Source organism: Cervus elaphus, chromosome 17, assembly GCF_910594005.1.
Source record: "Cervus elaphus chromosome 17, mCerEla1.1, whole genome shotgun sequence".
Lineage (NCBI taxonomy): Eukaryota > Metazoa > Chordata > Mammalia > Artiodactyla > Cervidae > Cervus > Cervus elaphus.
In genome coordinates, this window is record NC_057831.1 from 27,006,662 (window position 1) to 27,032,679 (window position 26,018).

Below are 26,018 nucleotides of genomic sequence, written 5' to 3' on the forward strand. Positions count from 1 at the left end.
CCAGTGTTAGCGGCGCCAAGGGACCGGGGAGGGTTGACTGCTCACACAACTATCCATCGCCAACTCTTTGTAAAACTAAGAGAAAATGGTGAGAAGTCAAAAGAAAATTAAATAAACACACAGGCAACTCGTCCTAGGACCTCAGCTAAGCAAATGAAGCCTTATTGAGCGTGCTGAGCCTTCGGTTCCCAACCTTCCAGGGAAGATGGGAGGACAGGGCGACAAAGGGCACAGGAGGCATGCCTGGCAGTAAGTGCGACAGCATCTATCCAGGCGGAAGAGCAGGGCACTGAAAACCACCCTGCAGAACGCGAGTGTCCGCAGCGCCGAGAACCGCGAACCGTACCCATCGACCACGTGACCAGTTCTTTTTTTTTTTTTTTAAACTTCTTTGCCTTAAAGAAAAAAAAAAGGGGAGAGACTTCACTTCCCAGAAGCCTCTCGTTAAACACGCAGCCGCAGTCTTGCGCAGGCGCCGCCAGGGCCAAACGGACACGTCCGTCACGTGAACAGTAGCCGGCCAATCCGGTTTGAATCTCCTTTTTTTCCTCTCACCCCCCCCCCCTTCAGGAGCGGTTGTGCGATCAGATCGATCTAAGATGGCGACTGTGGAACCGGTGAGTATTGCCTTTGGCCCCCACCCCCACCGGTCCCCGCGCTCCGTCTCCCTTCGGACTGGGGGACCCCGCGGGACGGCGTTCCCGGCGCGCATGCTACCCCTTGCCGCCCCCTCCCCCTCTTCTTGGGCCTGACCTCCCCGCGGACAACTGGGGGCGCCCCGGAGGTTGGCCGCTACGGCGTGTGGAGCACACGTTCTGGTGGGGGCCCGAGAGCTCGGGGAGAGAAGTGGGGGGAGGGGCGGCGCGGCGCCTCCGGCAGAGCCTTGAGGGGGCCACGAGGATGGAGGGTGTTCGGGGCCCTGGGCTCGGGTGATGGGAATTGTGTTTTCGGGATTGGAGGGCGCAGGGCCGGCTCCGAGCAGGCGTCGGGATCCACAGGGACGGTGGGCGGCGAGCCGGCCTGGAATGAGATGGAGGAGGGAGCCCCGGGGCAGCCTTTCCCTCTCCCTCCCGAGCCTCTATCCAGCCCAGGGACTCGGGTGCGGCGCGCGTGCCGGGGTTCATTAGACGGGTGGGCCGGGAGGCCGGTGGGCGCGCGTTGCCAGAGGGTGGGTTGGGCGGGAGTGGTGCCGCGGCACGCGCGGAGAAGCTTCGACCTCGCCGCGGGGAGCCGAGAGGGGCGAGCGCATGTTACTCCAGCGCGTCGGAGAGTTGCCGGGGTTGGCGGCAGGGGAGGCGAGAAAGGTTTGGGGTGGGGAGGAGAACCCCGTGCCGCGCGGTAAACCTCTGAGAGGAGGATGAAAGGGCGGGGGGGGGGGTGGTTAGAAGGGGGACCACATTGTCCTCGCCCCTCCGTGCTCGAGACCGGGCTGTCATGGAGGAGGGAAGGGGGAGGAGCGAGGCCTACGGAGAGCTGCAGCCGGTCTGGTTGCCGGCGGGACCTGCTGCATTTCACACGCGCCTGTCTTCCATTCATTCATCCTTTCCGCGCTGTGCGCACGCCTCAGAGAATGCGACTGGGTCTAGATCCGTCTGTTCTTCCGAGTCTTTATCGTCTGGAAGATTTCACAGACGCAGTTTATTGGAAATAGAAACTTAACTTTTCAAGTTAATTTTCTATTTGATTCTCTCTTTATCCGTTCTACTGGCTTCCCTCCCATTTTAGGTATCATCTTAAACTTCTTTGAAGCAAGTTGATCCCAGAGTACAAAGTTGATTGTTACCGCTCAAAGGAGAGAGTATCTTTGACATAGTTTGGTTTTGCCGGCACTGGCTCACTGAAACTTCTAGGCCTGTGTTGCCGTTTTAGAAATGTCGCATCTAAGTGATAATTTAGAGGCGTAATACATTCGCCAGAAAACCTTTGATACTCTGGAACCAATTCCAGACCTTCGTTGCCAGATGTTTTCGTGTATCTTTAATGGTAGTTTGTGATTTTGATCATGGCTTCCCAGTTTGCTTTGACTCTTTTTAAAGATTTCTATAACTACTTTGAAAACTAGGTATGGAAACGTCTGTAGAATACAAAAATACTTACTTTTCATTACATTGATGTAAACTATCCTTAGCTTACTGTCGGAGTTTAAGGCAGAAAGCTTGGTTATTTCTTCCTTTATTGGTACCAGTATGTGTTTATTTTCCTGGAAATTAGATTGACTACAGAATTCTCTTTAAGTTGCTGATACAATTAACTGATTTTTAGAACATTAATGTTAAATAGCTAAACGATAAATACGTAAAACCTTTAATTTAAAACCCTTTAATGGGGTATGATACTACTTAAAACTGCTAACTCTCTTGCCCTCTGTGCTAGCATCAGTTAAAAGCACTATAGCTGGTCATAGGGGCAAGGCTAAACGCTCTAAACAAAACAATAATGTATTCTCTGAAGTTTCAGCAACATTTAGGTCCTTTGGGTTTTGCAAAGCTATGCTGTTTTGTTTCAACAGCAGGGAGCAAAACTACAAAGTGTTGAAGGAGTGTATTTAGTCAGTAAATATTTATAGCCCCGGATATTTTTAGGAGCTTGTACCAGGTGTTCTTGAGGATACAAATTATACAAAATGGGATTCTATACCTTGTTCAGCGTGAACTTTTAGAAGCTTAATTTCTGATGATCCTGGTCAGTGATAAAGTATAGTATTCCTTCTAGTTGTTGACCCTTGGGAGATTTGAATACTTCATTTAAATTTGGGGAGTAGGGAACCTAAAAATCTGGTTTGTGAAAGTCGAAAGCCAGATTGAAACTATAGTAGTTTGAGGATGCCTGTAAAATACTTCGAAGGGTTCCTTTTTAGTGTAAAAATACGACTTTAAAAAAAAAAAATCTTTTTTTTTTTTTTTTTTTTAGTATTTTTAATGTACCCTTGTCTGCAGATTAGTCATTTAGAATTCTTTTTGGCAATTTTAAATAGTGGCTTTTTTTTTTTTAAGCAACTGATTAGTATTTGTTGCAATTGAAGTATCCCTGTAAAAGCCTACAAAAAAGTGTATTTATTCATTGCTATTTCAGTTAGCTTGTGAGTTTCCTTATTTCTTTTTTGCTGGGCATAATCATAAGCACCTAAAGAGTCATAGGTTTTTCCTGCTTGTCCCACCTTGGTAGGCATTCGGGGAATTTTTGTCTCTGACAGTTACGTAAAGTATCATTTTCAATTTGATATGTAATTATCGAGCGTGTGTGTGTGATCAGTTACATTAAGATGTGTCTTACACGGAATCTAAAAAAATGATTAAAATGAACTTACTTTCAAAACAGGAATAGATTCGCGGACACAGAAAACAAATTTATGGTTACCAAAGGGGAAAGGGAGGAGAAAGGGATAAATTAAGAGTTTGGGGTTAACAGAAACACACCAGGATATATAAAATAGAGCACAGGGACCTGCTTTATAACACAGGGAACTATATTTGGTACCTTGTAATAACTATAATGAAAAAGAAGGTAAATATATATGTGTCTGTGTGTGTGTATATTTAAAACTTTGCCAGTATACCTCAAATTAGCACAACTTTGTAAATCAACTATACTTAAAAAAAAAAAACCCACGACAGAACACATGGACACGCAGAAGGATACTGGATGATACTAAATTTGTTAAGAAGGTTGATAGGCAAATTAAAGGAACCACTTATCTCTTAACAGGTACTGTTGGAAAATTTTGAACAATACTCTCCTGTTAACTCTGTTGGCATTTGAATTATGGCCAGGTCAGAATTAGAGCTTGTGAGTAGATCAAAGTTAGACTTAATATCAGTTGATAAAAATGGCAGGCCATCTTGCCTCCAGTGGGTCATTGTTTTGGTAGCTTTTATCTTCATTCTGTTTTCTTCATTATTGGGTTGTTTTTTGACTTGTAATTCTTTCAAAGATAAGAGATTTTTATTTCCTTAGTTAAACTGAAGGTATATAGTTTTACTTGCTTTTACATTATATCTTTTGAATTTTTTTAAACTATACCTTAGTTTCATAGGTGGAATCCACTTGGACGGTCAGCTAATCTAATGTTTCCTTTTTTATCCCTTAGAAACATGTTTTGCAGAGAGTTTATAAAAAGTAAATCTTAAATTCATGTGACAAATATGTTACATAATGCCATGTTTTTTGCTAAACAAAGACTGTTGACAAGCAGACCTTGCATATTAATATGCGTGTTTTTCCTTTAAGAAAACGTAGTGTTATGAGAGTCCATTCACCAGCCAAAGAAATTTGGTTCTAGTGTTTATATTTTACATTTTACTTTGTTTTTTACTCTGAATTTATATTATGCCTAATTATTTGACTTAGAGAAGTCCAGCTTAGAAACAGACATAGTCTGCACTCCAAAGTTGCAGAGAATAAAATGTTTAATGAATTATGTAACCATAATCCAGTTTGGATAGAAAATTCTACACACAAAAAATTTTTAAGTATTCTATTTAATTTATATAAGATTAAGAATATAGAAGTACCTGCAATCCTGGATGTAACAAGGAACCAGTGAAGTAGTTGTTATAGCAATGGTAATTTCTTCTTTCCTTCTCTGCTTCTATTAGAAATTTTCTTGCTGTTTTGGAGTTGCTCCATCTTTGTCATAGAGAATTTTTTGAGAAGTGGAAATGAGCCTGAATTACAATCTAATTTTATTATCTGTGTTGAAACCTTGAAATTTCTAAAGCTAGCTAGAAAATGGGAATAAGTACAGTGATTTTTATTTTCAAATAACAATATTTAGAGATGACAATTTGTCAGTTATGAAGAACTAGATAAAGTTAATATTCCATTGATGTACTGCATGCAGGTGTATTCATGCATGGGTATGCTTACCTTTTCCTCTCTTTGCTAGGAGGTTCACATAGCTGACTTTATTTTTATCTTTTCTTTGTCATTATTCAGAAATACAAAGCTTATGACCTGTAAATGATTGATACTCTTCCCGCTCTTTACAGTAAAAATCAGTAGTGTTTTAAAAGTTCCTATAATGTGTCTAGAGAAAAAAGATGACTTTTATCTCTTAAGTACTATGTAGTCATTTCTAGTCTCTTACTTCTAGAACCTGAGAATGTGATCAGAAAAATAAGATTTTTTTCCCCCAGTTGGAACTTTTGATATATCTTTCATAGAAACAATGGGAAGCTGTAGTTTTTGCTCACTGTGTTCACTAAGAGTCTGTGGAACTATAACAGATCTAATCAGCTTTGCATTTCTAGGGCTGCAGATTTAAAGTTCTAAGCAACTGACTTAATAGAAATGTTCTTTTTAAATACAGTCTGTAATAGTGAATTTTAACTTAAGCAGTCTTTATAGCTTGATAATAGTTAACACATCAGGCATCTTACTAAGTGCTTTACATATATTCATTTAATTTTTAGCAGCCTTATGAGGTAGGTATTATTCTTATTTCACAGATAAGGAAACCAAGGCACAGAGAAATGAAGTAACTTTGTGTGACTAACTTGCCCAAGATCACACAGCTAATAAGTGGTGGGGTGGAGTTCAAACTAAAGCAGCCAAGTTCCAGAGTGTGTTAAACATGACACTGTCTTTCCAAGAGGCATGTAGTGTGTGTTCCTTGTGTGACTTGGAAAGATTAATTTGATAAACTTAATAGATATTTTGCTAAAGCTCTAAAAGAAAATATGTGGACGTTTGTTTTTAGTTTCTGTTGTCCTGCAGTGTTTGCTGATATCCAAAGTATAGAATCTTAAGAAAATAGCAACATTGTGTCGAAAGTCTAAGGACTAAACAAGTTAGTTATACTGTTCCTTCTTCAGTAAACGTCTAGGACTTTGTGGGTTGATTTCTAAAGAAAGTGAATGATCTCTTCCCTTCTCCCCCTTCTCATTTGATTTCTGGACCTTGTCAATTCAAATGATTTGACAGGTGAAATATTTTGCTAGTGGAAACAGTGTAGTAAAATTTTTTAAAAATTGGCAAATATGGCATCTATTCTCAGCTACCTTTGTACTTTTAGTAATTTTGGTGAAAGGTCTGGCAAAGAGTTAAGCAGTTTTGAAAAAGTTTCAGTTATAGTATGTTACTCATCTTAAAAGCTGAATTATTTGGAGGAGGTGGTAGTAATAAGACTTAAGATTTCTCTGAGTAATGTTTGAAGTAAATTCTTTGCAGTAATCTATAAAGCTAAAATGTCTTTAGTTATGTATTTTAAACTTGTTACTGTAAAATGCTGTGCTTATTATAATGACAGCCAATAAGATTTTAGTATTTATGTGAACTAAAAAATTGTTATAAAAAATTCTTATGTGATTTTCCATGGGTCATCTTCAGATAACAGTTTATGTAACCACAAAGTCTGATAACTTAAAGTATTAACTAAGGCAAGAAATATTTCAGTAGAGAGAAAATGCACATCTTTTTCTTGTAGTTTTAAAAAAATTTTAATGTCGTGGGATAAATACTTTTTATTGGTGAAAAATTCACATTTCAAGTAACTTAAAAAAAAAAAATTCTGCCAGGGTCACATAGTTCGTAAATGAGAGCGCTGGATCTCAAACCCAGGTTCTGCCTACAAGCTTTATTACTACACTTAGAAAAAAGAAACTAAAATTCAACCAACACTCAGAAGTCCAACTCTTTACCTTCAGGAAAAACTCTTACCTTAAGGATAGAACTGATTCATAGATTGCACACAAGTAAACATAAAATCAAATCTGAAAGGAGGTATGGGTGGTAGCATGATAGGATTTATGAGTGATACAATTAATTTTTTTTTTTTTTGAACTTGAACAACTTGTATTCTCAAACAGTATTTAGTAAAATCACCTTTGGATCTTGATTTATAATTAATGCTATTTTAGCTTTTTAAATTACTTTTTCCTTAAAGGTGATGGATCCTTTTAGCAGTCTGCTGGAGCTTGTGACCTCATTATCAGAATACGGTTTTTAAATGCATTAAATAAACTATTAATACTTAGGATTACAAAGGAAAATAGTTGAAGAACAGTGAAGATTAAAAGCGTTAACATGAAACATTAAGGATGCTGCCTGGCACAGGCCAAGTCCTGTTTTACTGATGTGAAAAACCTATCTCCTGTTCTTTCCAACCACCTAGTTCTCTCCAAAGCATTCACATATTAACTGGCTTATTTGAGGATTCTTCTGAAAAAATGCTGTCCAAGAGAACTTTCTGTGATGGTCAGAGTGTTCTATATTTGTGCTTCCAAGACAGTAGCCACTAGCTGCACTGTTGAGCCCTTGAAATAAAACTAATCCAACAAAGAAATTATTTTTAAACTTTAAATGTAATTTTTAATTACTTGTAATCTAATTCCATATGTAGTAAATGGATACTGAATTGGACAGTGGCTCTAGAATCTAGATATATCCTGGTATATAAAAACACATGTTGTATTGCAACTTTATAAGGAATAACTGGATACAACAAATGCCAGTTTGGTTGGGCAAGTTATTGTTTGATTCTAGGAAGACATCTTTCTAATTTTTCTTCTATATTCAACTTGCAAAGATAATTATTTGGTCTTGACAAAACTGTCATATGACCTTGTTTTGCTGTTTAAGAAAGCGTGTGTGTGAATAGCCAGTTGTTGTTTACATTGTCCACAAATCAATTTTTGTACAAAAGAGTATATGAGGTTTTCTCAGGCTGTTCCCATCCAGATGGATCACTTTTAGGGGCAACCAGCATGGTCAGGTGGTCAGTTCATATCTTTCTGTGGAAATTTGTATATTCAGTGTCCCTCCCACCCCCACCCCGGATTTCCATCCAAGGATTCAATCAACTGTATCAAATTTTGGAGGGTTCTCTGTCCTGTGCCATTTTATTTAAGGGACTTGAACATCTGTAGATTTTGGTATCTTAGGGTGTCCTGGAACCAATCTGCCACAGATACTGAAGTGTGTGTGTGTGTGTGTGTATACACACTAAATAATATATATACACACAAGCAAATGTGATATTGACCCTTGAGCAACCTTGATTGGAAATCTGGGGCTCCACTTATGTATGAATTTTTTTTCACTAAATGCATTCTATGACACTACATGATCTGCAGTTGTTTGAGTCCACAAATGCTAGGTTTGGGATGAGAAGGGCTGACTGTAAAGTTGTGTGTGGATTTTTGACTGTATAAGCGGTACCCTTAGCCGCTACATTGTTAAAGGATCAACTGTACATTCTTTACAAAACATAAGTGGTAGCCAACTCCATACACTATTCTGGCCTTTTGTGTTTTTCTTATTATTATGTCTTTTAGAGCATTTCATATCAACAATCAAGTTTTCATTTTTTTTTCTGATGATATATATTACATGGTTTGATCTTAAAACATATTATTTCTATGTTGATGAACACTTCCAGGGGTCCAATTAAGGCATATAAGTATATCAAAGTTTATTATCCTGAATTGATTATAAGAGGGAATGTGATTGTTAATCTGGGGATGAATTATAGTACCATTTGTGTTTATTGGTTTGGCTGTGTTATCCATACCAGATAAACTGAGGACTAGGTGATAAATTGCAGATGGTGATTGCAGCCATGAAATTAAAAGACGCTTACTCCTTGGAAGGAAAGTTATGACCAACCTAGATAGCATATTAAAAAGCAGAGACGTTACTTTGCCAACAAAGGTCCGTCTAGTCAAGGCTATGGTTTTTCAGTGGTCATGTATGGATGTGAGAGTTGGACTGTGAAGAAAGCTGAACGCTGAAAAATTGATGCTTTTGAAGTGTGGTGTTGGAGAAGACTCTTGAGAGTCCCTTGGACTGCAAGGAGATCCAACCAGTCCATCCTAAAGGAGATCAGTCCTGGGTGTTCATTGGAAGGACTGATGCTAAAGCTGAAATTCCAATACTTTGGCCACCTCATGCGAAGAGTTGACTCATTGAAAAAGACGCTGATGCGGGGAGGGATTGGGGGCAGGAGGAGAAGGGGACGACAGAGGATGAGAATGCTGGATGGCATCACCGACTCGATGGGCATGAGTTTGAGTAGACTCCGGGAGTTGGTGATGGACAGGGAGGCCTGGCATGCTGCGATTCATGGGGTCGCAAAGAGTCAGACACGACTGAGCAACTGAACTGAGGTGATAAATTGAACAGTTAGAAAGATTTGTAACTACTGTAATTATTTGAGAAAAGCAGTAGAAAATTCAAAGATGTGAAAGATTGTTAGAGTTATGCTGTCTATAATCATACCTCCCTGTATCCATGTAGCCATACTTTTGAGTAGTCTACAGCTCCCCTCCTGTCGTACACACACATCCCTTACCTCCCACCCTACGTCCCATCCCGTTTAGCCATGTAACTTACTTTGGAATTCCAACCATTTGCTAGTTAAGTGCTGTGATGAATAGCTCTTATCTATAGTATTCTATACATGAGGTGGTATATCTGTAGGGTGAATGTTTTGGCAACAAATTGAAAATTTAAAAACTCTACTGATAAAGCACTTCTGTTACTGTCATTGGCTATCAGGCTACAATTTTTTTCTTTTTAGAACTCCTTTCTGAGATATTTATATGTAGAAAAAATATACCCGTGTCTGTAAGTTTTAGAGTAATAAACTGAAGACTTGTCATGTTAAGACATCATTAGTGCTTCTGCGTTGTACCCCATGGTTACACTTTCATTTCTCTGCCTCCTCACCTACTCACTAACCTGACTTTCATGTTAATCATTTCCTTGATTTTTTTTGAACAGTCTAATTGTCTTTAGAGTTTAACATCCAGTCTGTGTATCTTTCAGCTGTTTTAATTTTGAAAAACTAAAAACTTAGATGATGTATAAGGAAAGCACAGTATTGCTGCTGTAGCTGAACACACCTTCTGGGTTATAGCTTGGTTTCAACTTCCTGAAATTTCTACTAGAGCCCTTCTTGAGAAAACCAACAGGTGAGATTATGTTCTGGGAAACACAGGACTCTCTAGTTACCTGGTGGGGCTGTGAAATGGGCCAGGCGGAGAACCTTCAGTTAATAAAGAGGTCTCTTGGAGTGAGTTGTTCTGTATTTAAGAACAACAAAATATAATTTTGGTGTCAAATTCTTAGCTGTTCCAGGGAGCAGGGCACAGAAGAGGGAAAAGGGAGCTTTGTTAGCATATGTTTAAGCTGAGTTAAGTGTATGTAAACACCCAGGCCAGACAACATGTCAATCTGTTTTTAATAGAAGGTAGAATAGTAAGCCCTTTGGTCATAACAGATGCGAAATGAATGTAGCCAGAATCACATTGCTCCAGTCTAGACTGTTGCTCTCTATATCTGGTGCACACCTGTCTTACTTGGATCCCTTTAGACTGTGTTCCTGATTTGCTGTCTTGACTTCTGTGTTACACCCCTCTGTTTGCTGTATCTCTTTTCTTCCTCTGATTATGGTTACTTGTTTCACTATGGTGGATCACATCTTCCAGAAGATTTTTGAGAAAAGGTGCATGAGAAAGAGTTTTGAAACCATGCATATTGAACATGTAGTTTGGGTGTAGCCTTTTCTTCAGAATTTTTAAGTCCCATGGTCATTTTCTCTTATAATTGTTTAATTCAGGAATTACTCTGATGGTGTTTTCTGTTTTTTTTTTAACGTGACCAGTTCCCTTTCCATTCCCTAGAAATTTGTCAAGTTTCCTTATCCTCATTTCACAGTGACATACTTTAGTGTGAATATTGTCTGTTGTGCTGCGTACTCATTGAACTTTTTAAATATAGCAACTCATATCCATCTCTTCTGAGAGATCTATTGGTGATTTTCCTATCCCTATTTTTCCTCTTTGAAACAGTTAATTATATATTGGAGTCACTGAGTCATTCATGTCTGCATGCTCTGACATGCTCTTGTGTGCTCTCTAAATTAAATCTAAATTTTGCTCTCATTTCCCATCTCTTTTTGTTTTGTTTTCTGTGCGTGCTAAGTTGCTTCAGTTGTGTCCGACTCTTTGCTACCCCATGTACTGTAGCCTGCAAGGTTCCTCTATCCATAGGATTCTCCAGGCAAGAATACTGGAGTGGATTGCCATTTCCATCTCCAGGGGATCTTCCCAACCCAGGAATCGAACCCCAGTCTCCTGCATTGCATGTGGATTCTTTACCATCTGAGCCACCAGGGAAGCCCTGAAATGGAAGTAGAGGCATAAAACATGAGATGCTCATCCTTACTCATAATAAGTGAAATCTGAATTAAAACTTCGCTGAGATACCATTTTTCTATAATTAAATGGGGAAACTCTGAAATATAATTTTTATTGTACCCATATATCCAGTCCAGTGATAGCTGGTTGCCATGCCGCTCCTCCAAGGAATCTTCCCAATCCAGCAATTGAAACTGCATCTATTGTGTCTCCTGCATTGGCAGGCAGGTTCTTTACCACTTCCAACCTTTTCTGTCTCATAATTTAAATTTCCAGATGTTCTCTCTCTCTCTGATCTTCTGAATGCTCATTTTCATAGCTTCCTGGAATAATTGTATGCGTGCACAATCTGAACTTTTGGAGGACATACATAGGTACATATTTTTAAAGGCATGATCTATACCTGGCTATCTTCTCCAAGTTGCTTTTCTTCTTTTTATTCTTGAACTCATGGCAGCAATGCTAGGGACTTGGAGTGGTTGGGTGGGGTTGGGGATGGAGAGACCTAGTTATTTCCGAAACAGCTTTCACTGGATTCTTTTTATCTATTTATTTTTGGCTATGCTGGGTCTTTGTTGCTGCACATGGCCTTTCTCTAGTGGCGGTAAGTGGGGGCTGCTCTTCGTTGTGGTGTGCAGGCTACTCGTTGAGGTGGCTTCTCTTGTGGAGCACAGGCTCTATAGGCACACAGGCTTCAGTAGTTAGGGTACACAGTTGCCATGTGGCATGTGGGGTCTCCCCGGACCAGGGATTGAACCGGTGTTCATTCATTGCAAGGCAGATTCTTAACCATTGGACCACCAGGGAAACCCTCACCAAATTCTTTTTAATTTACTCCCCTCACTCCAAGTTATAAAGGTGCTGCCAGGAGACTTGAAGGTGTGTATTGATAGTTACCACTTGTCCATCTACATTCCACTTTTCTTTCTCTTTTTTTTTCCCTGCTCTCCCCATCCATGATTCTGGACCACCTTCTTTTTTTTTTTTTTTTAATTCACTGTGGTTTTAGTGCAATTTTGACTAGGAACAAAATTAGAATCATTTCTTTATTCAAACATTTAAGTGCCTGTCATGTGCCACGCACTCTTGAGTGCTTAACCCAGCTCTCCCTTAACCTACGAGATACTGGATTACTGAATAGAAATGAAATAAAGAACTAATACTTATTATGACATTTAAAAAGTAACTTGTTGCATTCTGATTATAGAATACAGTGTTAACAATTTTTCTGTATAACTAGGCCAAAGATGCCAGGAATAATAACAAACTTGGACGTTCTTTGCAGCAATCATATACTCAAATTGCTAGAGTCTTGAAGTGCCTAGAAATTATAAATCCTAACAGTTTGCAGGATTCATAAATAAAGTGAGAAATACAGTAGAGGACTTTAATAAGTGAAGAGTCATGATTTGCTTTTCAAAGAGTTACTATTGGAAAGATTGGTAATTTTTCTGAAAGTTAATGTGTACATTCTGTATGAACTGAATCAAAATATTTGCTAGTGCAGTGAAAGCTACACTTGATGCTGGGGTTCACAAGCTGGCCTTAGGGCTGCTTTTTTGTGTGGCCTGCTAACCAAGAATGGTTTTTATTTCACAAGATTGTAAAACAAAACAATGAATAAGTGATCAGATTCCCAGCCTAAAATATTTACTCTCTGGCCATTTAAAGAAAAAGTTTATAAGTTTATTTGAAAGACTAAACAAATGAGAATGGCAGTAAATTTTTGGAAAGGAGGAGAAAAGGGGAAACAAGAATGTCCCCTGCGAGGAGAAACATTCAACAAAGGTACTTTTAAAAATGTGATGTTGGTGCAAGTAGGGACTGACATCTCTGGAACAGACTGAGCATTCCAGAAGTAGACACTATATATATATTTGGGCTTCAGTATTAATTTTTTCATAATAAATTTGGAACATTTAGATATGTATGAAGAAAAAAGTCATCTGTAATCCTAACAGTATGTTCTCTGGTTAATATTTTGGTTTACTTGTTTGTGGACTCTTCCCCCTCCCTCCCCCAACCATGTCTCTCTTTGTGCCTTTTCCTTTTCCTTTAACTTTTTTTAGAGCAATTTTAGGTTCACTACAAAATTTTTTTTTTTAATTTTATTTATTTATTTCACCACAAAATTGAAAGGAAGGTCTGAAGGGTTCTGATGTATCTCCTGCCCCGACAGGCACAGTCTCCCCCGCAGTCAACATTCCACACCAGAATGGTCCATTCTTTAACATTGGATGAACCTACATTGACCCATCATTAGTACCCGAAGACTGTAACTGACATCAGGATTCACTCTTACTGTTGCATATTCTGTTTGGTTTGGACACTTGACATAACCCATTTACCATTATAGTTTCATACAGATTGTTTCACTGCCTAAAAGTCTTCTGTTTATCCCTTCCTCCTCCACAACCCTTAGCAACTACAAATCTTTTTATTATCCTTTGTCTTTGCCAGAAATATAGTTGTTATCATATAGTTAAACAGTATGTACCCTTTAAGTATCCTTTCACTTAATAATATGCATTTAAGATTCCTCCATGTCTTTTCACAGCTTGATAGCTTGTTTTCTTATTGTAGAAAAATATTCCATTGTCTGGAGATACCACAATATATTTGGGACTTGTTAAATTAAAAAAGTGGCTCCCAGCCCCCTAAAAGTAGAATTCTCTGTTTATGTAGTCCTGAAATCTTTTCCGCATTTATGTTAGCACTTTAAAATGATTTTTCCAAGCTAGTTCATAAATCATAAACACTGATTTATCTGTTAAACCTGTATCTTTTTTGCCTCTACTTTTGCTTACTAATATAAAATATATAAAGCTCCTATTATCCTGAGAGTTCCTTTGAATAAATACAGAATTAAAAGTATAACTGGGTTAAAGATTATAGATGTTTTTATATTTGGAAGTTTGGATGGTTCATTAAGTGAAAGGATATAACCATACTCTCTAAACCTGGGGACATTTGAAACAGTGGCTGCAGTACCTGGTTTTTTAGTTTTTAAAGAAATACAGATTGACGACTTTGGAAAGATGATTCAGATACTCAGAGAATATAAGGATAAATCTAATATTCTTACCAAAACCATAGTTTTAGTAAGAAATTTTAACGTTGAAATTTAAAATTTTAACATTTAGCATTCAGTTCAGTTGCTCAGTCGTGTTTGACTCTTTGCGACCACATGGACTGCAGCACGCCAGGCCTCCGTGTCCATCACCAACTCCTGGAGTTTACTCAAAGCTATACCTCCTTGCTATTTAGCATTATAGAACTTAAAACTAATGCATGGAATTTAAAAAGAATTCAACTGCTTGTTTAACTGTGACATGTTAAAATTGATTATTTAAACTAACGTTTAATCAGTATTGTTACATTTGAGTTACGCTTTTCAAATTTTAAATTTTTTACCTATTTTTTGCTGTGCTGGATTCTCATTGCTGTGTGCGGGCTTTCTTTAGTTGCAGCTTGTGAGGGCTCCTCGAGTTGCAGTGCTCGGGCTTCTTGCAGTGGCTCCTCTTGTTCTAGGGTGCGCATACTCAGGCTCAGGAGGTGTAGCCCATGATCTCTAGAGCATGGGCTCTCAGGAGTTGCGGCACATGGGTTGAGTTGCCCCGTGAGATGTGAAGTCTTCCTAGACTAGAGATAGAACCCGTGTTTACTGATGGCAGGTAGATCCCCAGTGAAGTCCAGGAATGAAGTTTAAAAGAAGCTGTAGTTAAATTCTTTACAGTGTTTGCCTTTCAAATTATAATTATAAAACTTTAAAGAATGAATAAAATATAAATTATTACCTTACTGGAACCAGTGTAATTTTGTGCAGTGTAGGTGCTTGTCCTAACATTTTAATATTACTGATTGATTTGAAGCACTAATTTTTACTTTTATATAATGTTCAACTTATATAAATTTCTCCATAGTTACTTTAAAATTAGTCTTGAATTGGGAGACTGGTACTGACTACAGTACTACACATACACTACTGTGTATAAAACAGATAACTAATGAGAGCCTACTGAACAGCACAGGAAATTCGTTGCTCTTTGACAACTTGATTGGGAAGGAATCCAAGAGAGGATATATATGTATATGTATAGCTGATTCTGCTTATATGTATACATATATCCCTTCTTTTTTAGACAAATTTTATTTTCTTGGGCTCCAAAATCACTGTGGACTGTGACTGCAGCCATAAAATTAAAAGATGCTTGCTGTTTGGAAGGAAAGCTGTAACAAACCTAGACAGCGTATTAAAAAGCAAAGACATCACTTTGCTGACAAAGATTCGTATAGTCAAAGCCATGGTTTTCCCAGTAGTCATGTATGGATATGAGACTTGGATCATAGTGAAGACTGAAAGTGAAAATCGCTCAGTCACGTCCAACTCTTTGCGACCCCATGGACTCTTTGTGACAGTCCATGGGATTCTCCAGGCCAGAATACTAGGGTGGGTAGCTGTTTCCTTCTCCAGGAGAGCTTCCCAACTCAGGGATCGAACCCAGGTCTTCCACATTGCAGGCAGGTTCTTTACCAGCTGAACCTCCAGGGAAGCCCTGAAGGCTGAGCACTGAAGAAGTGATGGTTTCAAATTGTGCTGGAGAAGACTCTTGAGAGTCCTTTGGACTGCAAGGAGATCAAACCAGTCAATCCAAAAAGACATCAACCCTGAATATTTATTGGAAGGACTGATGCTGAAGTTTCAATACTTCGGCCACCTGATGTAACGAGCTGACTCATTTGGAAAAGACACTGATCCTAGGAAAGATTGAAGGCAGAAGAAGAAGAGAGCGACAAAGGATGAGATGGTTAGATGACATCACCGACTCAATGGACATGAGTTTGAACAAACTCAAGGAGATTGTGAAGGACAAGGAAGCCTGGCATGCTGCAGTTCATGGGGTTGCAAAAAATCAGACATGACTTAGCGACTGAACAACACAACTATAGTTGATTGACTTTGCTTCAGAGCAGAAGTTAACACAACATTGTGTGTTTTATACTCCAGTAAAAACTAAAAAGAATATATGAGTCTTCTGGTGGCCTTTGGTTTAAGTAGCATTCACATTTAAATTTTATTAACCTTATTCTAGATCATACATGTTTGTTAATTCTTTTGTCTCTACCACACTTTCTGAATTTGTAGACTTGTCCTAAGCAACTTAAGATGTGCAGAATAATTTGGTTGACAAATATTAATGCTGTTTTTTTTTTTTTTAATGCTGTTTTAAGAATTAGTTTATTTTAAATGCCCACAAGTCTTTCTGGTTTTAAAAATTAGGTTCTAGAAGATCAGAAATTCAAGTATGACCTATAAGAATTATTTTATATTAGTGAAAAGTGGCTAGATGTAGCTTGCTGACTATCCAAAAACATATAGCACAGCAAATTGAACTCAAATCTAGTGCTAGTCTTAAATTTTAGATAGCTCTTATAACTTAAATTGAACAGCTATTAAATTTTGGAGTAATTTTTGGACACAATACAGTTTATGCAAATGGTCACAGCTCTTCCCTCTATACCTCAATTTTCAATTTTTTTCATTGTTTAGGTGTCATATTAAATTAGTTTAAAAGAATACTAAAAAGTACTGTCTGGAATCAGAGGTAATATATGGGATCTCACAGTCCTTTGCATGAAAAAATTATCTATTTGAGCAGTGTTTTAAACCCTAGAAGATTTGTATTTTGCTAAATCAACATTTATTGTTTATCTTCTCCAGCTTTTTAGTTTATGGCACAAAGGTGTCACCAGTTTGATCCTTTGATACAGACAGGGAATACTTGCAAAATCCATAGCTATACTTTTCCTGATGAGTGATGCCAGGTTAGCTGGTATTCCTTTACTATAGATAATGTAATTGAGAACTAACACCCAAAAATAGCTGGTTTAATTATTTGTGGCAGTTTTTACTGTTTATACCAGATTTTTCATTCCTTACAAGGCATGTGAGGCTATTTGTTTTTGTGTACTAGATAATTAAACTAATTTACATATGGGAGGGTCTGTGGGAAGTGCATCTTTGCTGAAAAGAGACCTGGGAACTGAATGTTTGGATAATAAAAGGAAGAGTAAAAGAATCATGAATTCTATTTACATATGTCACTTATATCAAATAATAATATTCTTAGAGTTAATTATTTGTATCCATAAAAGAGAGTTTTTATCTATGTTTACCTGTAGCTCTGAGATATTTTGATGTATTTAGTATACTATCTTGCATAATATAGAATCCCTATAATTAATCATTGGCATTTACATATTTTTTCCTAGTGGAGTGTGTGTGTGTGTTGGAAGAGTGAAGTGTACTATTCATGTCTTTTTTGTGGCATGCACTTGAAAGAGAGTGAAGGTGTGGGACCTGAGGCTGTGGTACAAAGCATGGTATTAATGTATACTGTAGGGTTATGCAGCCTAGAAGGAGTGTCTTGGTAACCATTCTGGACACTTGTGAGAGTGAACAAGGGCTCTAGTAATAATAATTATGCTGAAACAACAAACAGGTAAAACTTAGAGACATAGCATCCTTATTTGTGAATCTTGACAGTCCTGCAATAAAATGTCAGGCTATAGACAGTACATGTTAGTGTCCACGGCTTAAGTTTGAAGAGCAGAGAGAGTAGTAGTTTCACAGTATTGTGAAGATTGAATATATTGAGATGAAAGTGAAAGTCACTTAGTCGTGGCTGACTCTGTGACCCCATGGACTATATGCAGTCCGTCTAATTCTCCAGGCCAGAATACTGGAGTGGGTAGCCATTCCCTTCTCCAGGGGATTTTCCCAACCCAGGGATCGAACCCAGGCCTGTGCATTGCAGGCGGATTCTTTACCAGCTGAGCCACAAGGGAAGCCCTATATTTCTTCCTATAGGCCCTATAGGGCTTCCCTATATTGAGATAATGTATATAAATGTAGCCTATTGCTTGTTAGTAACTGCTTAGTTAATGTTACCTATCATGTAAAAGAACTCATAGTTTGATACAAGTGTGAGGATTGGTGTTACCACTTGAAAATCATAAAGCACTGCTGTCCTTTTCTATTCTTTGCTTACGCTTCTGTTCGTTATTTCATATCTTTAATATGTAGTGCTTTCAGTCTGCTGAGGTACTGTGTTAATAAGCTGGTAGTTGCTGTTCAGTCACTAAGTCATGTCCAACTCTTTGTGACCCCAAAGGACTGCAGCACACCAGGCTTCCCTGTCCTTCATTATCTTCTGGAGTTTGCTCACCTCATGTTCATTGAGTCAAATTATAAATTGTAATACTGTACATTAAGTTTTTAAAAATTGAAGTATAGTTAATTTACAACATCCTGTTTATGGTACACAGCCTAGTGATTCAGTTTATTAGTATATGTATGTATATACATATAATGTAATGTATTTATATATGTATGTGTGTGCTTCTCTGCATTCCACTATAGGTTATTGCAAGATATTCAGTATAGTTTCACGTTCTGTATAGTAGGACCTTGTTTATTTTATATATAGTAGTTTGTATCTGTTAATTGAAAGCTCTTGCTCTCCCTCTGCATATTTTTTAAAGAATTACTTATTTATTTGTGGCTGTGCTGGGTGTTTGTTGCTGTGCAGGCTTTCTCTAGTTGCGGCAAGCAGTGCACAGGCTTCTCATTGCGGTGGCTTTTCCTGGTGGCTCCTCTGGATTAATGGCACAGGGCTCTAGAGTGTGAGGGCTTCAGTAGTTGTGTCTCGGGGGCTCTAGAGCACAGCGTCTGTAGTTACGGTGCTTGGGCCTAGTTACCCTGTGGCATGTAGGATCTTCCTGGACCAGGGATTGAATCTGAGTCTCCTGCATTGGCAGGTGGATTCCCAACCACTGGACCACCAGAGACGCCCTCTTCTCCATATATTTTTATTTGAATCTCATAAACTCAACAAATCCAAAACCAGGTTTAATAACTTGTTCTTAAACTGGTTGTCTCTTCTATTCCCTTACTTGTTAGTTGTATTTAATAACTTTGACCTGTCAATTAATGGCTTCCACTGCTTCCATGTGGAAAGATACAGTTTCAGCCTCAGGCGTTTTAGAGTCTTGCTCCAGTCTACTGTTCTAACTCTATCTTTGGTTTCATGAACGTTCACTTTAGACTCCCTGCTTCCTTACTGTCTCTCGATAAAACACTGTACCATGTCACAGCTTTATTCACCTTTCTACCCACCTGAAATGTGTCACACAGTGGTTTTTCACTTGCAGATTGTCTTTTAGGTTGAAATTGTATTTGATTAATTTGAGAGTAGCCATGGTCTTTAAAATGAGCCTTTCCTGGTTTGTCTGGGTAGTTTCTGGGATATTTAAAATGTAATTTTCAGTGAAATTTCCTTCTGTGGGGTGACTACCAAGCTGGGTGGTCACCAAACTGGAGGGATGTTACAGGACATTGCAGGAGAGAATTTTGTTTTTAAATTGGATGTGGGAAATACCTTGGCTGTCCAGTCTTTTGGACCAGGGATTGAACCTGGGCCATGACAATGAAATCACTGAGTCCTGATCACTGGACTGCCAGGAAATTCCCCCTTTTAGGGTTCTTTTGAAATGTTACTTCATTCTTTTTTGGTATATGTCTATAATTAATTTGGCATATGTCTAAGATTGAAGGCAAAAGAAGAAAAGGGTGGCAGAGGATGAAATGGTTAGCATCACCGACTCAGTGGACATGAATTTGAGCAAACTATGGGATATAGTGGAGGACAGAGGAGCCTGGTGTGCCATATAGTCCACGGGGTCACGTGACTTAGCAACTGAACAACAACTATAACTGTAAACTAATTTTTGATCAAAGAATTTAATAATACAGCATGGCCATCATCCTGGACATTACTTCTCATTATATGTACTACCACAGATTTATAAGGTATGGGAGGGACTTCCCTGGTGGTCCAGTGGCTAAGATTGTGCATTCCCAGTTCTGGGGGTCTAAGCTTGATCCTTGGTCAAGGAACTAGATCCCACATGCTGCAACTAAGACGTGTTCAAGCCAAAAAAAAAAAAATGATATTGGAGCTTCCCCATAGAACAGACCACCGCCATAGAATTAATCTTAAAGGTTAAAATAACATCAAACATGGCTGTACTTTGGTGTGTTTTTTTGCTTTATCTAAGTTGAAAAAATGCACCCTGGTTATTTATATCAAAGTTAAGAGATTTTAAACAAAAAATAAAACAGTAAGTTGAAAGAAATGAACAGAAAATGATTTTATAATGGGGCATGCCTCAGTAGTCTCAAACAAAAATATTTTCCTTTGCAATAATGTACAACATAGTTGTAGAATCAAGAAGTTTTCAGGGTGAATGGTTGATTGTACGCTTTTTAAAGCTTTGAATTGTTGTGATAAGTAGATGGCCATAGCACAACATGACCTGAGAAAATTTGTACTGAGAAAATATGTCCTTATAATATTAATGTTTTCATAAGTAATTTCCATCATGAAAATGATTTCTTACTAGATTTGGCCTGTGCCATGTTTTTGTAGAGTATTTGAGTAATTTTTATTGTGTCATGGAAACAATTGGCTGTTAATCACTTTTATGTTATTAAGAGGATTTGAGAAATTCAAATAAGCTTAAAAATTTGCACATCTATCAGACTCTAGATAGTAGCTTAAAAGGCTAAAAAAGACAGGAATTCCCTGGTGGTCCAGTGGTTAGGAATCTGTACTTTCATTGCAAGGGGCACAGCTTCCATCCCTGGTCATTGTGGCCAAGGAGGGGGAAAGGCTTATATTAAAAAACATGTCAAATACTGAAAAGAAGAGACAAAGTGTTTTAGAGTATTTTTCTTAAAATCTAGCTTGTTTGTGTGATACTGAAAGCAAAGATGAAAGATTTTAAAATAGTATACTTGTTCATACCTACACACATTTATTTAAAGATTAGTAACTATTTTTATTTCAGTTATAGGAAAACTCCAAAATTGTATATTCTTAATATAAAGACTAAAATTTCAATTAAAATAGAACTTTCAATTTAAAGGAACACTTTTTAAGGAAGTGAGCATATTTGGTTTTAATTCTCAAATATCTAGAGACTTTAGATATCATCTAAGTCTTCCATCATTCTCCTAATGGTGAAAAGAGTAGAATAGGAGAGAAGAATGACTTAGGAAGTGACATTTTGTATCCTCTGAAACTTGTAGTTACTCCTAGTGTAATTCATTGTTTTTTATGTGCTGCTGAGGTATTGATAAAAGATGTAAACAAACACTGTGGAATTGTACAATTGTGGATTGTAATGAGGGAATGAACTGGGAATGCAGTTTGAATTTGAATGAATTTGAATTCATGAGTACATTTTACTAATCATTGTCCTTTAGGTAAATAAGAGAATTTGCAGTATTTCTTAACTTTGAGGGGAAGAATATCTTTTTTAAAAAAATTCTTTTTGCCATGCTGCATGCATGTGGGATCACAGTTCCTCAACCAGGGATTGAACCCTGGCCCCTGCAGTGAAAGCACCACATCCTAACCACTGGACCACCAGGGAATTCCCTCCATCTTATATTTTACCGTAATAATAAGGTGGCTCAGTGGTTCTGCTTGCCAGTGCTGGAGATGTGGGTTTGATCCCTGGGTTGGGAAGATCCCCTGGAAAAGGAAATGGCAACCCACTCTAGTATTCTTGCTTGGGGAATCTCAAGGACAGAGGAGGGTGGTGGGCTGCAGTCAGTGGGGTCACAAGAGAGTCGGACACAACAACTAAACAAAGTTAAGACTGTCTGCTAGCCCTGTTCTCTGGATCATATGTATGTTATCTAGGTCTCTTTCTATAGACAGTTTAATCTCTTGATCATCAGTTGCTGTAGAAAATTTTCTTTGCATGTTTGATGATGTTTGACTGTTTGAATCTCATTCCCGCAGCACCCTTTTCTCTGGTACACTGTCCCTGAAACCCACCTGCCTTATCAGTCCCTAATTGTTTCCTACTTTCTCTATTCACTCAGACTGCCCCTGTTTGGAGACCATCATTAATTTTAAGCTAGTGAAGAATGGCATTTGGTAATGATCATCTATTTGAAGATTTAAATGGATTGTGATGAGAAAATGCTGGTAAAAATGTGATATTAAGTCATTGGCTACTATATGTAAATTTTAGGGCCTAAACTACTCGTGTAAATATTTAAAATTTAAGGAATCGAGCCAGTAAGTTTCTGTTGGGTGTAGTATTTTCCTCATTGGCATTATAGTTGTGAGCAAAATCGAGATAAAGTCCTTGCTGTGAGTGACTTCATAGGCTAGTAAAAAGTAGTTCCTGGAGGTGTCGTTTTGATTAGAAAAATGAATTTTTATTTTTGTAAAATATGTATCCTCTGTCTGCTCTGAAGTCTTTTAGATCATACATCTCTGATTTATAAAATGTTAATGTGAATATGTATCTTTATTGTTTTTCTGGTTCCATTTAAATCTGATATCCAAACCCTTGTTGCAGTGCCCTCCTCTTTTGTATCAACTTGTTTCAGTTTCTAGTCCCTTTTCTTAGCTGTCTTTTTGTTGACAGCAATTTACAGTAGGGTGAAGAGTTACATAGATTAATGTGGATAATATGCATTATTCCCAGGCTCCATTTTTCCATGACATTTTTAAATGATGATGATAACTATGTCTCACTTCAGTTCAGTCACTCAGTTGTGCCCGACTTTTTGCGACCCCATGGACTGCAGCATGCCACGCCTCTCTGTCCATCACCAACTCCCAAGTTTACTCAAACTCATGTCCAGTGACTCAGTGATGGCATCCAACCATCTCATCCTCTGTCGTCCCCTTCTCCTGCCTTCAATCTTTCCCAGAATCAGGGTCTTTTCAGATGATTCAGTTCTTCGCATCAGGTGGCCAAAGTATTGGAGTTTCAGCTTCAGCATCAGTCCTTCCAATGAATATTTAGGATTGATTTTCTTTAGGATGGACTGTCTGGATTTCCTTGCAGTCCAAGGGACTCTCAAGAGTCTTCTCCAACGCCACAGTTCAAAAGCATCAGTTCTTTGGCACTCAGCTCTCTTTATAGTCCAACTCTCACATCCCTACATGACTACTGGAAAAACCATAGCTTTGACTAGATGGACCTTTGTTGGCAAAGGAATGTCTCTGCTTTTTAATATGCTGTCAAGATTGGTCATAACATTTCTTTCAAGGAGCAAGTGTCTTAATTTCATGGCTGCAGTCACCATCTGCAGTGGTTTTGGAGCTCAAAAAAATAGTCTCTCACTCTTTCCCCATCTATTTGCCATGAAGAGATGGGACTGGATGCCATGACCTTATTTTTCTGAATGTTGAGTTTTAAGCCAACTTTTTCACTCTCCGCTTTCACTTTCATCAAGAGGTTCTTTAGTTCTTCTTTGCTTTCTGCCATAAGAGTGGTGTCATCTGCATATCTGAGGTTATTGATATTTCTCCCGGCAATCTTGATTCCAGCTTGTGCTTCATGCAGCCTAGCGTTTCTCATGATGTACTCCGCATATAAGTTAAATAAGCAGGGTGACAGTAAACCGCCTTGATGTACACCTTTCCTGATATAGAAGATTTCAAATCAAGCTGGTGTCCAGCTTTTTTCCTTCGGGTCATTTGAAAATGACAGAAGTTGCTCAATTTAAGTTACCATATATCATAACAGTTTGACATGAAGGCAAGGATCTATGTAGTATTGCCTTATTCACTTTATAAAGGTTTTTTTGTGTGTCATGTAATATAGTTAATCATGCTATCCAAACTTGAGTTGAACCGGCCCTCCCCGCTAACCGCCCTGCCAGCACTTTAATGGTGTGTTAAAAGAAAGATGCTTCATTTTCCTGTTTTGCATGGTGTCTAATAATCTTATGTTAAATGTGTAAGTGGAAGATAACAATATATATTTTAAATTTGAGAAACATTTTGCTCTTAATGAAGAGATGCTAGAAGAGTCTGGTGCTTTTCTTAGAGTTTGGCTAGTTGTCTATCAAATGCGTCTCCTGTAATTCATTCTTTAAAAAATGTTATGGACAGTATTGATTCAGATTTATTTAGAGTATTGCTATCATAGAGATTAAGTTTTCCAACATTGTAACTTAACTATATTTCAATAAAAATGTACAAATAAATTTCTTCATGTTGTTTTTTCATGTTAAAAAGTTTATAATGTTTAACTATTTTCCACTAGGAAACCACCCCTACTCCGAATCCCCCGCCTACAGAGGAAGAGAAAACAGAATCTAATCAGGAGGTTGCTAACCCAGAACACTATATTAAACACCCTTTACAGAACAGGTAAGCTTTCTGACACATGGATTTTTTTGACTTGGGCAACAAGGTAAATGGTGAATGGGACAGGTTTGGAGGGGAAGGTTAGATAAGACTAGTTTTAGGTATGTTAGGTTGAGGATTCCATTTTCTCTTGGATGACCGACATCTGGCAAGCAGTTTTACGTGTGAATCTTGAGCTCAGAAAGTAGAACTTTGAATGGTAGTTGAAACCAGAGTAGTAAATGAGTTCTCTTAAATGAATTTGACTCACAACAGAGGCTTGGAATATTAGCACATAGGGGATTTTTTTGGGTAAGAGTACCTATGAAGAAAACAGACGTGGTGCAAAGAGAGAGGGGGTTGGGCAGGGATGGACTGGTAGTTTGGAGTTGGCAGATGCAAATTATTTTATATATAGAGTGGATAAACAACAAGGTCCTACAGTATAGCCCAGAGAACTACATAGTTAATATCTTGTGATAAACCATAATGGAGAAGAATATGAAAATATGTATTCATATGTATAGCTGAGTCACTTTGCTGAACAGCAGAAATTACCATAACATTGTAAATCAACTGTACTTCAATAAAATTTTAAAAAAAGAATGCCTATGGGAGTGTATAGACATATATACTGTATAAACTAGGACAGAGTGTTGGTCATGGAAACCAAGAAAATGGTTTATTTTAAGGACAAGGTACAGCATATATGCCCCAAAAAGGTCAAATATTCATTGGATTGAACAGTAAGTCCTTGCTAACATTGGAGAACGTTTAGTAGAGTAGATGATGGAAAAAGATTGGCATAGTTTGAAGAGTGAATAGAAATTATACAAATGTATAGAGCAGTAATAGGCAATTTGAAGGAGAAAGTTCAGATGGTCTGTGAAGGAGAAAGAGCCTAAGGTATGTGGAGTCTGGATATTGGTTGGTTTGTATTTTAAGAGAAGTTTAGGAGAGGAAAAGAGAGTTTTGGATGAGTTAAGTTTTCATAGTTGCAGTGTAGTAGTTTAATACTTCAGTATATGGTTTTTCCTATCTCCACCCTACCACTTCCCAGTATGTTTGTGCTTTTACTTAATTATCTTTCTGGTTTATCTGATAAAACTTAACTTTAATTCACTGAGAGCTGATGGTGGGAAAACTCAGAAACATTTCCTCAGAATCTGGAGGAAAGTAAATTGGATAAGTTAACTTTCGAGGATCTTTAATTCCTTTCATTCCCCCTCTCCCAGACCCTACAAGTCTATAATTAGGTTTCATTTATCTGAAAAATGTATTGTCCCTTTATGTCCTTTTTTCCCCTTCATTATCATTGTAGACCTACTGAAGTAATAATGCAAATATGTTTTGGTAGTTTTTTCATAGGAGATGGTTGATTCAGCATACCCTCCAGGGAGGAACAAATCAGTTCTCTAGATACTGTGGATTGTCAGCCAGTGTGTGAAATACCAAAGGTCAAATAGTTGATAAAAGGAAAAAATTCTTCTTCGGGAAAGCATTGTGCCAAAGTAATACTAAGTTGATTACAATTGATTAGTGGCAGTTTTATGTAGTTCATCCTAGCAGCAGTACTAAAACCTTTATTTTTCCCCCATCTTTTCAGTGGTATCGTATAAAAAGCTTACTGTCTTCTGTCTGTGAACACAGTTCT

General features: G+C 38.0%; 1 protein-coding gene across 4 annotated transcripts in view; it reads left to right on the forward strand.

The window, feature by feature from the left end:
- Positions 1–26,018, forward strand: part of EIF4E (eukaryotic translation initiation factor 4E) — an 83,250-nt gene that overhangs the window by 44,186 nt on the left and 13,046 nt on the right. For 2 of the 4 annotated variants that reach the window (XM_043871358.1, XM_043871360.1), the window contains exons 2-3: positions 571–617; positions 24,282–24,388. In XM_043871358.1, the coding sequence (XP_043727293.1) occupies positions 571–617; positions 24,282–24,388 (154 nt within the window). Of the gene's footprint in view, positions 1–570; positions 618–855; positions 1,100–22,162; positions 22,202–24,281; positions 24,389–26,018 lie in introns of those variants that run through there. The other 2 variants (XM_043871359.1, XM_043871363.1) reach the window with 2 other exon arrangements.